General features: G+C 40.0%; 1 protein-coding gene and 1 long non-coding RNA gene across 2 annotated transcripts; both read right to left on the bottom strand.

Moving 5' to 3' along the window:
- Positions 1 to 276: 276 nt before the first annotated feature.
- LOC119702592 (beta-microseminoprotein-like) lies at positions 277 to 4235 on the bottom strand. The gene is made up of 4 exons (XM_038140886.1): positions 4102 to 4235; positions 2910 to 3018; positions 1477 to 1582; positions 277 to 777 (listed from the first exon to the last, which is right to left on the bottom strand). Exons 1-4 carry the CDS (start codon positions 4102 to 4104, stop codon positions 648 to 650), a joined length of 348 nt encoding a protein of 115 aa, XP_037996814.1. The 5' UTR covers positions 4105 to 4235; the 3' UTR covers positions 277 to 647.
- A 5933-nt stretch (positions 4236 to 10168) lies between these two features.
- Positions 10169 to 13323, bottom strand: LOC119702781. The gene is made up of 3 exons (XR_005257444.1): positions 13185 to 13323; positions 12351 to 12450; positions 10169 to 11956 (listed from the first exon to the last, which is right to left on the bottom strand). It is a non-coding gene; the product is annotated as an uncharacterized LOC119702781 (long non-coding RNA).
- Between the last annotated feature and the right edge of the window lie 219 nt (positions 13324 to 13542).

The raw sequence follows: 13542 nt of genomic DNA, 5'->3' as shown, positions 1-13542 counted from the left end.
CTGAATAAAGGACCCTTTCTTTCACTCAGAGCTCAGGCTGATGATTGGGTCTTCTATGCTCTCAGTGTAATGGAAGAATAGCACTGGGCAGCTGATGGATCTTGCAGTCCATAGGTTGGTCTCCAGGAAGCCATAGAGAACAAAAGTTAATCATGTAAGATGTTATAGAAAACAGAGCATTCAGAAAGATTCTCAAGTAGCTTTTCATTTTTTTCCCATGGTGTTTGGAATTTTAATTATTTTGGTTTTCATCCTTAAAGAAGAAAATAAGTCACATGAATTTCTGATGCTTTATTTGATTTTATTTTAGCTTTAAGATAGAGGTGTGCACAGATTACAGAATATGCTCCTTGGCACTGAAACATGACCAGAGAAGAACACTCATTAGCAGCTACTGAGGATACTTTAAAATGTCACCTTTAATGTCTGACCTCTAGGAAGGAACAGGTTGTTCTTTGTTCATGGTGAAGCATAAGGCAGAGAAACCAAGAGAGATTTTTGTGAGTAGATACTCAGTTTCATTATATGTTGGGATTCATGAGTAGATTTCACTTAACAGTTGCATTTTAAGTGTTTTAAGTGTTGCATTTGTGAGAGAACCATCAGAACAATAAAAGGAAATATTCCCCCAATCCACTATTCTTCTGTTACCCCACCCATGAATGGACTGGGCATTCTTTGGAGTGATCATCTTTCTCCACTACTTTATAAGAGCAAGTCTCCTTGTTGAAAATGCTTTCACATTTCTCTTCATCATAGTCGACTGGTCTCATATAGCTGTGGTTGGGAAAAGAAAAAGAGGTAATGAAACCAAGAAATAAGTAGCTTCCACTTCAGGTGATATCTGCCCCTTTGATATGAAGAGGCTATACTGAGGAGACTTTTGGGAGCAGAAAAGGAAACTTGCACAAAAGTCCTAGCTCAAATGTTACTTAGACTGCTGTGTAAGCAGGATGAAGGGAGAGTTGTAGTTTTTCTGGTCTACACCCAAAGGATGTTTATTGTGCTTATTTGCTATTCCAATATCACTGCTTCTTCTCTTCATCCATGGTATGGAACTAATACTGCATGAGTGGTTGGGTATCACTATGGTAAAAATTACAGCCAAGGTACCTTGACCTGCTTTTCAGAGGAAAGTGAGGCAATGTGTGGCTTTGGGAAGATCTGGACTAGGATCAATAGAAATTTCTTAGAGTGTTCGCTCTTGAATCAATAACTTGCCTGATGTTTTAGCCCTGAGAAAAATTAAATTCTCTTTTTATTTTAAATCAAGAATTATTTGTTAAACACAACCTCTATTTTTTCAGAGGAATTTCTTGCATGTTCAGTGAGGATGGTGTTGGATTAATGCATATCTTTGTCATAGGAAGTGAGTGGAAGAAAGATTATTGTTATTTCTCAGGAGCTCCTGTGCAAAGGAGGTTTGTGCTGTATCATGGCAGCTGAGAAAAAACCCCACTGCTGCTCTGAACTCACCTAGTGCAGCAGCCAATTCCAGTCTTGGAACAGGAGCAATCATCACAGTTCTCGGTCCTCCAGCTGGAACCAAATTCATGGACCTTTCCTTCTTCGTCAAGGCAGCCTGAAAATGTAGAGTATGAGCAGCCTTCAGTGTCAGACCCATTGCACTAACAACTGTTGGATGTACAAAATGGGGGGGATCTTTGCTGGCTTTTTTGCATTAACATCCCTATCTGCCAAACAACAGACCAGGGTGTGCTACCCAATGCACGGAGAAGAGAGACCTGTGTCCTTCTGTCTCCTGAGGTTCTTAACAGCATGGGGTTTCCTGGTGCAGTTCATCTTCAAGTATGGAATTTGAAGAACCCAGCAGAAAGACAACTAGATACAGACCTGGCTAGAATTAAAAAAGGCTTTGACTTTCCTATTAACAACACCTCTTGTTGACTTCTCCTTTAAAGCAAGACTACATCTGGTCAAAAAACTTTTCCCAGTCCTCATCTACAGGAAGAAAGCAAATGTTGGATGTAAAGTTCCTATCCAACAGTCACAGAATAGATCATAGGCCTCCTAAATAACTGATCTGGAAAGCAGAATTTTATGAGAACAGAACAAAAGAGAGTGGTGGGGCTTCTAGGCTGTGTCTTTGCCTATGAATGTTCTTTTCTTTGGTGATGTTAACTCATTTCTTCAAGTAGTAGCACCAGCTTTCCCAGGTAAAGCTATATTTTAGACCACTTTGAGGTGTGTGGGTTTTTTGCATATTGGCACACATCAACTCCTGTTGCGTCCAAAAAATAGCATGCTTCTCTTTTGGGAACTTTTATCCTGCAGCTCCACTCATCTGTAGACTGACAGACTAGCTGTGTTCAGAAAGGGCAGATTCAGACTGAAGGGATGCAGTCATTCTGCTTTTAGGAATTTGTTTAGGGATATAAAACAAGACATGAGTAAATTGCATGGTGCTGAATACCTGTAAATCTGTTTCCTGTTTCATACTGACTACAAACACTTACACTTCTCCCTTCTCTGATTTCTAGATGTGATCCATGGTAAAAATATGACTTACTACTTCATGCAGATGAGTAAACTAAAACTGTGCTACTTCCCTGGAAAAATATTATTAGTAATTTGGTCTGTGTGAATCTCCCCAGATAACTTGCTCTTTTAATAACATATATTATATTATATTATATTATATTATGTTATGTTATGTTATGTTATGTTATGTTATGTTATGTTATATTATATTATATTATATTATATTATATTATATTACCCTCCATACCCCATTTCCCTCCCATTTCCCTCCCATTTCCCTCCCATTTCCCTTTGATTCCTCTCCACTGTTTCCACTTATTTCTAAATTGTGATGACTTGCACAGAATGGACAAATCAAGCAATGATTCTGATTATGTCTGTCAAGTTGAGGGTTGCTGACTTCTTACCTACAACCACACCATTAGACATCCCTGGCTTGAATGGCATAAAGAAACAAGAAGCATCAGACAGTGGCATGCTGATGGCAAGAGCGAGAAGGCAGGCCAAGATGGTGTTCTGAACAAGAAAACAGAATTCACATCAATCCTTCAGAACTATTAAGATGTCTTGATGATAAATAACAGGAAAATACATTGTGGTTTCAAATTAAAATCCAATTGTCTTTTGCAGTTTAGGCACTTTAGCACACTTATAGGAATACGGAACCATTTTAAAGAAGCAGAGGCAGAACATCACATGGGAGGGGAAAAAATTTCTGTCTTTCCATGTTGTTAAGATCAAGCATTGACTGCTAGACCCAGCTACTGTTTGTGAAAAATGCGTGTTCTATTCCTTTCCATTACCCCTTAAATTTTCTAGTCCTTCTTTTATCTATAGGTCTGGTATCTATATATCTATCTGGTATCTTTTATCTATAGGTCTAGTATCTATAGTTGGTCACCAACTGTTTTTTCACAGTTGCAAAAACTTCTTTACTGCAGTCTGTAGAACTAGAGAATGTTTCACCCTAATATTGAAAGATTAGGAACAAGTGAAATAACTTTAGCTGAAGTTAAACACTCAGGTCTTGGCCCTGTGCCTTACTTGCAGGTGTCACTTACAACCTAGGTAATTCTATATTCTGTGACTTTGTTAGTGAGGGTTTTTTCCCTGAAAATTCAGCTGAAGTTTCAATATTAGTTTGAAATGTTTGAAGGGTAAGAGAAGAAAAGTTTGTTCCTGGTAGACCAGGAAGAAACAATCACATACACATACTGTATGTAAGTGTGTCGTTTCAGACAGAATAGGACTGGTCACTTATAAAAAGAAGTCACTACTGAGAGATGAGAGGAGGCAAATTTAGTGCTTCATTTTGCAGAAGAGAGGTTAAAACCCACAAAACTGCAACAGAGTGACAAAGGAGTAAAAATCAAGATACCTTTTTTTGAGTTCAAAGAAGTGTTCAGATATTATCCAGACTTTTCACCCCAAGTTCTTACCTGCCTTTCCCTCTCTTTGCCTCTTGCTCTCATAACACAGAATTTATACATTGTCCAAGTTTCTTAATATGCCAAGTACTGAGATAAATCCAACAGAAACTCCTTTAAAATCTATAGCAACATACCATGGTCTTTTACAGTACAAGATGTAAGGACTCACCATTCTTGCAGAATTATGAGACTTCCAGAAGGGAGATGGCCTGTACAAAGCTCATCTTCTCAGAGACCTTATATAGAGAGGGAATTTGTGATAAGAGCCCTTGAGCAAACTGACCATGCATGTCTGGCACCAATGAAGTTTCTGCAGAATGACTTCATGGGGTGGACATTAAGATAAGGCATTTACACACAGGAAGAAAGGTTTGTTCTAACAGACACTGGAGAAATAGGCGTGGCTTTTGTGCCACACCGGAGTTGGGAGGCAGTTACAGGAAGCACTTTTCAAGCCTAGAAGGAATATTAGCACTTGCCCTGAGAAAACCATTAGAGACATGATGGTTGTCAATCACAACAAAATTGCATGCCTAGTTTCAACCACCTAGGGTTTAAAACATGGGTCCTAGATAACCATTTTCCTCCTTCTTCAGTTTTCCATCATGTAGGAGATCCATATGCTCAGGTCCTCTATGAAGAAAGAGGCATTATATATTTTATTTTTTAATTCTTGTAGCCAGTGAGAAACTGTTCCTTTTCTGCAGAGGCTGGATATGTCAGGGGCAGACACACTTTCCAAGGACAGTAATTTGATAGCAAAGAGGTCCACTATGGTCCCCTTTTGCTTAGCTTTTACCTATGAGCTTCAAGTATTTCAAACTTTGTGGCTCTTCTTGGTGATGAAGTTTATCCCTTATTACCAGAGCTGCACAGTTTGCAATACTCTGCAGCTAATTACTCTGACTGCATAATTGTGGTGACTTCTTGTGTGGTTTTGGGAGGAGAGGCTGAACTCCAGATGGGTTGGCTACTCCACATCTTCTACTCAAACTCCAGAATTGAAAGGTAGCTCAGGAAGTCCATGAGAGAAGGCCAGAATTAGTGCAATACAGGTCACTGTGAGACCACTCCTTCTAGTGACATCTTAGTTGGCTTCCAACTCAGTAAGTTGGGTAAATTGTTTTTCTTCAGTTACTAGACTATCACTGTTCAGGATGACAGAAAATAGGTGAAGTGCTTGCAGGTGCTTGATGAAGCTGTGACAATCAGCCTGTCCAGAGTAAGTTAGACTTGGCAGTGCTGATTTACACCGGGCCCTGAAATGGAGAACTACCATACCCTTGACTCCTAATCAGTGGACATGTCAGCCCTGGGAATTTCTTTATTGAAATCAATAGTCCACATATCCCCTTTGAATCTTTCAGAAATATGTATGAAGCCAATTGAACAGCATTGTGGTTTGGGATACTGTCGGTGTTTCAGATCAGTTTCATTTTCCAGTTAAAGGAGAGGGGGAAAGGCACAGTAGGGTAGTGAAGTATTACACCCTGATCCTAGGCCAAAGCTGTCTTTTGTGCTGGTTGCAGTCAAGATGGAGAGAGTTCACAGCCTCCCTTCTCACATCCTGCTCCTGTGCTGCCTGACCTAATTGATGAACACCTGTGAGATATCTAAGGATGTGCCCTAGCTTTTCATGCTGGCTCTTTGTAACCTTCAGGTATTGAGAAGTAACAATTTCCTCTAGGCTGACAATACTGTGGCAAGTAGCATAGAATCCTGCTCAAGGTATTGGCTCCTCCATGTCCTCAAAGGTGAACTGGACCAAATGTCCCATGATATTTTGGAATAAAAAGGACCATCAAATTGCACTGCATTTATTCTGTTAAAAATACTGAGCTATTTAATTTTTTTTCTTCTTGGGTGTAATGTACTTAGCATGCAATATTTTGCTTCTCAGGCACCCTGCAGCAGTTCTGTGTGTGAATAAAAATTATCAGTCACATGGAAATTTGTGATGTAGGTGTACTGGAGTGAAACGTGTGGAATTTGTTACAGCCAAAATGAAAGAAAAGACAACTTTCTGGGTTGGTGTTGAGTGACAAAGGATGTGCTTGTTGCTCAACTCTGAAAAAACTAAACATCCAACCAACATGCTGGTGTATTTTCTTTCCCAGCCTTCCAGACTGCCCAGCTGCTCCCAGTGCAGGAGCTTCCCTTGTTTTCTAGATGCAAGCTATGCAAAGAGTTATGCAAGCTATGGAGGGAACTTGCAAACAGTTTTCTTTGGACCACAGCAGAGAGTGGCATGCCTAAGCCTGAGCAGTGTTAAGGGACAATGAAGAAGCCTTTTTGCATGATCTGTGAATTCAGATGAACCCAGTAAAATGCTGTGGTGCTGAAAACACTGACAGCAGCAAACTCTATGAGGATAGTCTGTTCATGTATTGATTACCTGGGTCATTTGTGACCCACATAACAACACATTTCCTCATGTTGTTCATGTACAGGATGATAGGTGCCTTGCATGGGTGGGGAACAGGTTTGTTTAACAGATGTAGCTCTGTGGAAATCTTATGTTGGCTTCCCAGCTGCTTAATTTCTTACTAAAAACATTCAAAGAATTTCATTGCTCTGCCCACTTCTGTTCCTCCTTTCCACTTATTCTGATGGATAGAGTATCCTCTTTCTTCCTAAGGCAGAGAGAAGTCTTGGAGACTTTCTTGAAGATTTACCTTGCTATTTTACTCTAGTCCTTCTTCAGCTGGAGTTTCTGGTTACATCTCACTGATAACAACAGAGATAATCCGAGTAATGCAAGATGGCAAACTCATTTTTTTCTTGTGTGTTTTAGTGCAAGGCAATCAACAGAGAGAGAAATACAGCATGTTATTAAAACAGCCCAATAATCCAGATAATATCTATGGACAACTCAAAGCTAGAAGAGGTGTGCTAAAATGAAAGCAGTCTGAGAACTTTGTTTCTTAGGCCAGCATTTCAGTACCACTCTCACATTGTCGAGAGGGATCCAGAATGTGAGATTTCTGTGTGGGAGAGTAAGTGCAGGACCCATCACCGCTATTGAGAGGGGAAGAACAAGAGGAAGCATGAGGCATTTCAGCTCACAGATCATAAGTAAACATGATTTTACTCTTCTTGACATTGAACTGACAATGCTATGTATAATGTACATTGGTTTTACTTTATTAAAGTCTGTCACATTTGTGTGTGAGAAAGGATAACTGTGTTAAGGAAAGGCACATGCAAACACTAAAATACACAGTGCACTGTTTACACAAGAACATATTGTAAAGGTGCTAGAAGGAAGTTTTATCTTGGTGGGGACACTTTTCTTAAGTCTGAAGTTCATATATCCACAAATCTCAAAGCCTAGGCCCTCAGATCTCTCTCAGGACAGGAATTACCAAAGAATTGTATAAATTTTATAGCAAGGTACACAGGCAGTGTGAGTGATTTGTCCCAGGTAACAGATGGCAGGGCAGAAACTTGAATTGAGACCTCAATTCAACATGTGAGACCCAAGATTGAGACAATAATATAATTTCTTCTCTGATCTGAACACACCCGCCTTCTTCCATGTGTAGCCAAGTCCCCATCCATGAGTGCAATATCATTTTTAATTCAATGCAGTTTCAGTGGGATGAGAAACACATAATTTTTTATCATGGTGCAAATGCATTTTTAAAACATGTGATAATTTCTCAGCCAGCCTGGAAAATCCATTCAGATCATGATCCCAGGACAAAGGATCAGTGGTAAGCAAGGGACATAGGGACAGACAAAAAGATCTAAAGGGCCAATCACAAATACCAGGCCATGCTTGCAATGAGGCAACCTCTATCTCTGAAGTGTGGGTAGAACTGAGGGAGATGGGCACAGGTACTGTACCAGCAAGAACAAAAGTCTAGAGGCAGTAAATCAAAATGAATACAAGTGGCAGATTCAGAAAAAAAAGGTATCTCCAGCTTATGGGAAAAGGTAAATATCCTGCACTTCTGCCTTCTGTCTCAAGACAGGTAGTAAAAAAAAAGTCTTAGAAGTCTTCAGTGAACTAGAAAAATGACAGAAAAGTTTATTCCATAAATAAGAAAACCCACAGTGATTCCAAACACAGCCAGTTATCTTGACCCTGCAGCTGATTAATCAAATGAAAACCATATATGTGTGAAAAAGACTTTCCGTGGAGCCGTGACTTAAGGAATTAGCTACAGGAAGGGTGGCAGTTTGGAGCATTGCTGGAGCTCTGTCCACTAGTGCCTCTGCTTTTGTGGAACCTACATGGTGCAACAGTGGACACTGCTCTGGCCACGCTGGCATTGGGAGCATGCCTTTGGTCCTCCAGGTGATAGCAAATTATCTATCTACTCTTTCATCTTGAACACAAGCTGCCCATGCGAGCACAAAATGAAAGGCTTGACTTCAATTTCATACCAACAGTTGTTATGAGTAGAAAAAGGTGTTCATTTCTTTTAAAAAGGTTGCATAGTAAAATTGCTGCTAAGTTGGAGTTTTAACTATTTGTTGTAAATAATTTCATGTTGTAATCACCTGCTGTTAATGGTTTTTCTCTAATTACCTGTTGATGGCTAAAAATCCCTCTTTCATTCGGAGATGACACCGGGGACGGAAAAGGTGAAATCGGAGCTGACATGAAAATGTGAAAGACCAGCATGCAAAGGTGTAAACACCATATCAAATCCTACAAAAAAAACCCTAAAACAACGAGCCAACATGGAATTAAGGGATCTAAGTAATGTCTAAAGGCGAGCGACTGAATCCAGTGTCTGTTAAGATCCTTTTTACCCCTCACCCTAAGGATGCCAGCTAGGAACAGGACCTCGAATATCACGCTTATTAGGATTTTCCGATGTTCCTGGGAGGAAAAGAATCCCCAGCTCTGCCTGCATACCAGCAGACAAAGCTGCAATCATCCTCCTCCTCCGCACGCGTGCCGGTTCTCCCCAGGCAGCTGATTTCTTATTCATAAAGGCATTAGAAAGGAGAAATATCTCCTGCCCAATTTATCACACAGTTATGCAGTTCAGCATCCTTTGGAGTAATTTCTGGGGACATTCAGTTATTTTGGTGTATATCCCCACTATATTTCAGTTCTATTTAGAGAGCATGAGCTTTTTTCCATTTTAAAAACCTGTTAGTTACTGATTCCATGAACACTGAATGCCGTGGTTGGAAGTTATTGCTGCAGGTCTCAGAACAGACTGGGATGGGGAGAGCAACCACAGAATTCTTCGGCCAAATCCAAAGGATATCTTGGCTTTTGGGACCTCTTCTCTTTTTTCTTTGCTGTTTTCCCCTGTAATGTGTAAAATCCTGCTTCCTGCCATTTCTCGCCCTGCACTCTTCCTGTCTGATTGAGATAGGCAGGAACTAGAACAGAACACCATGAGAGATTTTGTGACTTGCATCTCTGGCAGCTTTCACCAGAAGTCTACTTGGGCTGTTTAGTTTGGAATGACAGTATGCACTATGCAGTGGTGTGAAGCAGTAAGCCCAGGAGACCCTGCTGTAAAACCCCCACAATGTCTTGGAATACTTCTTGAAAGTAATGTGTCACTTTCTGAGAGCAAACCGGGGCTGGGAGAATTGCTTTCTCCCTCTTTGAGAAAGCAAAAAGGATTGGCCACCTGAAAAAGGGTAGAAAACTCAAGAAATTCCATGTAATTTTTTTCATAAAGTGACAGCTAGCATTTTATTTTTGAAAGCCTTAAAATGTAAAATATGCTGCAGATTAAATACATGTGTGGTATTGCCATGATTCTCTGATCGTATAGGTGTCAACAGATTGAATTTGAGTTCTATAACATCTTTAGAATCTGAAATTTGGACTTACTCTGACAATAATGGGTTGTTTCTAAGGAGCTTTTGTATGGTATAACCTGTGGATATAAAACTAGGAAAAACTTATTCTCCAGTGTTTTACCAACACAAAAATATTTCTCATTAGGAGAGGAAGTTGTGATGGGATTTCTGAGGAAGTTACCAAAATTCAACAAGTTTTTCTTTAGTCTCATTTCTGTGAAGGACAGAAAACAGAATTAGTACCTCTCTCTTTCTGCCCTACAAATTTCACTAATTTTTGGTGGTGAGTAAATAATTAAAAAAAATCAAAACAGAGGATGAGTGATGTATTAGCCTGCTTTCCTGCAGATGGATAATCTTACGAAAAAAAAAATCCCAAACCAGTAAAAATTACCTGTGACAATGTTCTTGAGCATTTCCCAGCTCTGAGCAAGGGAGATTAAAGACTCCTGAGCTTCACTGCGAAATTATTTTTTATTTAGAGGGGGGAAAAAAGGAAGTGTCAGTATTGGCAGCTACTCTAGTAATAGAAAAACCAGTACAATTACACATTGAGACTAAAAAAATACCTTTTTTAAAACATTTATATGCAATTTCTGGGTCTCAGTGAACATAGTTTATTCTCTGGAGCCTACGAGACAAGTCTCAACATTTCCTTGGCCTGGTAAACCCATCAGAATTCATTTTCTTTCTTCTCCAGTGTCAGATCTTGTTTGTGCTGAGTTGTTCAGATTCTGCTTCAAGTACAAGTGGCAGAGGAGGTGGCCTTGCAGAGGAAGATGGGCTTCCCCACCCACAGATAACTTCTGGAAGGATGTGCTAATCACACAAATACGCTGGTTCTTCCCAGTCCCAGAACCATAAAGAATATATTCTCATGAGATTCAAAGCCTGTGTTAGATTTCTTTCTTTTTGTCATTCATTCACACATTTACTGATTCTGTCAGCAAATAAAAAATCTTCTTGCACTAAGAAAGTCATCTTCATCACCCAGATTCTACAGAAACTCTTGGGACCTTACAGGTAATAAGGCTCTAATTTCAAAATAAATAAATACAGGTTGAACAAAGCAAACTAGTAGAATGAAATCCTACTTAATTTAAAAGTTAAGTAAACATCTATAAATCACCTAAAATACAAATTCTTAACAACTAATATTAAGAACATGAATACAGGTGTTAGCCCACAGCAGAAAAGAAAGAACATGGATTTGAGGGGTCCCTATCCATCACATTATACTCACAGCGCTTCTTGTTGAAAACAACTTTACATTTCTTTTTGTCAAAAGAAACAGGAGTACGAAAGCTGTCAGAGGCAAATAGAAAACATATGTTTTGAGAACAATAAAAGGTTCAATACTTCAGTGATTACAGCTTGAACTACTCCTGAGTGACAGAGGCCAAACTATGGCTAAGGGCAGCTAAGCGAGCTTGAGCAGCACACAGCTGCAGCTGCCAGAGCCTCAAATGATGCCCTGTGCACTGCACTGTTCCAGGATGCTCAGCACTAGCAAAAGCATTTCCAGCACAGCACTCTGCATTGACATAAGCATGGGCTTAGCATATTTTCTCTTTTTTTCCTTTAATTTTTCATTATTTCCAGTTTGTATAGGATGTGGTGGCTGCTCCCTGATAGACTGTGCCTCCTAAATAAAGACAAAGATCACCATTGAGGTATTTTGGGCTTTTGAGGAAGCAGGAGGTGGAAAGGAGAATGCTGGAGAAATACTTCAGAGCAGAGCCCTGTCATTCTACATTTAGCATATTCACAGGAGAAAAGCAATTCAGGAAAGAGATTCAGATCACCATAAGCTCTTTAGGGAAACATCACTTAAGTCTCCTACCCCCACTTTCTCAGCTAATGAAAGACAACTGCAGTGAAAGAGGGGTTCACAAGTTCCTTAAAGATTAAAGGCAAGCACCATCTGGATGTGCCTGGAAAGGCTTGTGTCCACCCCCAGTCAGCAGAAAATGAGGAAAGGCAAACACAGCTAAGGATCCAAACAATCAAGAGCTCTATGTGGCTTTCACTAGCTCTGTGGCATGGGTGGGAAACGGCTCTCCTGTGCCCTTACAAATCCATCTATCCCCACCTGTGGTCATCCTACAGGCAATGATGGTACCAAGGAGTTCAAACTTACAGGGAACAGCATCGCATTCCACCTTCCCAGCAGCTGCATTTGTAGCAATCTTCTGTCCTCTCAATGTATCCAAAGGGATACAGTTTTCCATTCATCATACAGCCTGCATAAGACAGCAGCAAAACAGAACAGGTTCTTTAAGCCTCCACCTAAATGCAGAGGAGTTTAAAAATTATTTCAACTTTTCTAAAAATGTAGTTCCAGGCAATAGTAAAGTACAAGGAATTGGTTTTTACTCTTTCAACTCCTCAATGAGCTCCATGTGCTGGAATAGCAGTAGCAACCTGTCACCAATTGCAATGATATTGCTGCAACCACACGCAGCCCAGGGGAAGACTTTGTTTTCCCCCTACATTTAGCAACTTGTTGCTGGTGGCCCCTATTTGTGTTTTTCCAATGTCTTCCCCCTCCCTTGTATTTGGAGCTCTTCCTGGCAGCTCCACAGAGAGCCAAGTTACCACAGAGCGATCAGGTCAGAGGATCTTCCTTGTTTCTACCTCTGTAGGGCCTCCCTGGAGCCTGAAGTTCAACAAAGCACTCTGCATCAGCCAGAGTCACCATGGTGCCCACTGCAACAAGGAAAGGCAGAAAGCTCTTCTGTAGAGAGAAAGAAGCAAATGGTAATTTCTCCCCTGTTTATGAATCAACATATAATATAGACACTAATCCTATACTATAGACACAAACATATACTATAGACACTCCATAGGTTCTCCTCTGTAGAACCTATGCCATTCCTGAGATGCTCATCAAAGGTACTTCTTCATGTCTGTACCTTCGGGATTACCTTCCTGTGAGCACAAATCACAGGAGAACCAGGCCATAGGACATTGTTGGTCTATTTATCATTACCTAACTGTTGATTTAGATTCTGCAAACACCTTTGGAAGCTTGAAAAGCTGGAACAGGACACAGTTTGAGGGATCAAAATGAAGAACTGAAAAAATACATGGACAAAATATACACACTTTTTTTTCTTTCTGAAAAATGGTATATTTTAAACTTGACATTTACAAGTTTTAAAAGCCTGGTCCTGAATGTTTGCAAAACTCTCAATGTTGTCACAAACATTTCTGAGGAAAGGATAACAGCAGTGAAGGACTGTACAGTTTCTTGCAAAGAATTCCAATACAAAGAACAAAACTCACAGTAATCTTCACAGACGTGTCTTCCTGTCTTTGCATCTTACAGGTTTGAAATACAATCTAGCCACATTTAAAATATGTAACTAGATGATTCTCTTAAAATACTCTCCTTTTGCAGTTTTAAAGCAAATACCAATCTGTATCCCCATTACAAAAAACCCAAACCAATCTAAACCTTTGACTTACCATTGTGGAACACCAGGCTTCCAAAGAGCTCTACGTTTCCTGAGAAAGCTGAAGTTCTTTGTGTGGAATCAGAGAGCAAATATTTTATGCTGCCTTTATGTTGTGTAATAACAAGTCTAGGTGGAGGGGGAAAAGTCTGCTCAATGCAAATGCAGTTATTTTGTAATATCCAAAGAAATCCCTGGAATTTTTCCAGCTGGCGACCAGAAAATGTTTGGTTTTGTAGAGCACCGACCTGGGTAAATTGCTGAGTCCAGAACTTTGTATTCCTTGGAAGAATTACGATTAGAAAAAATGCCTTTCTGATGGAAAACAAATATTGATAGCCAAGCTGCAGACAGCATTATCCAGCTAGGTG

This window comes from Motacilla alba, chromosome 6 (genome assembly GCF_015832195.1).
Source record: "Motacilla alba alba isolate MOTALB_02 chromosome 6, Motacilla_alba_V1.0_pri, whole genome shotgun sequence".
Classification (NCBI taxonomy): Eukaryota; Metazoa; Chordata; class Aves; order Passeriformes; family Motacillidae; genus Motacilla; species Motacilla alba.
This window is presented reverse-complemented; position numbering and strand designations above follow the sequence as displayed.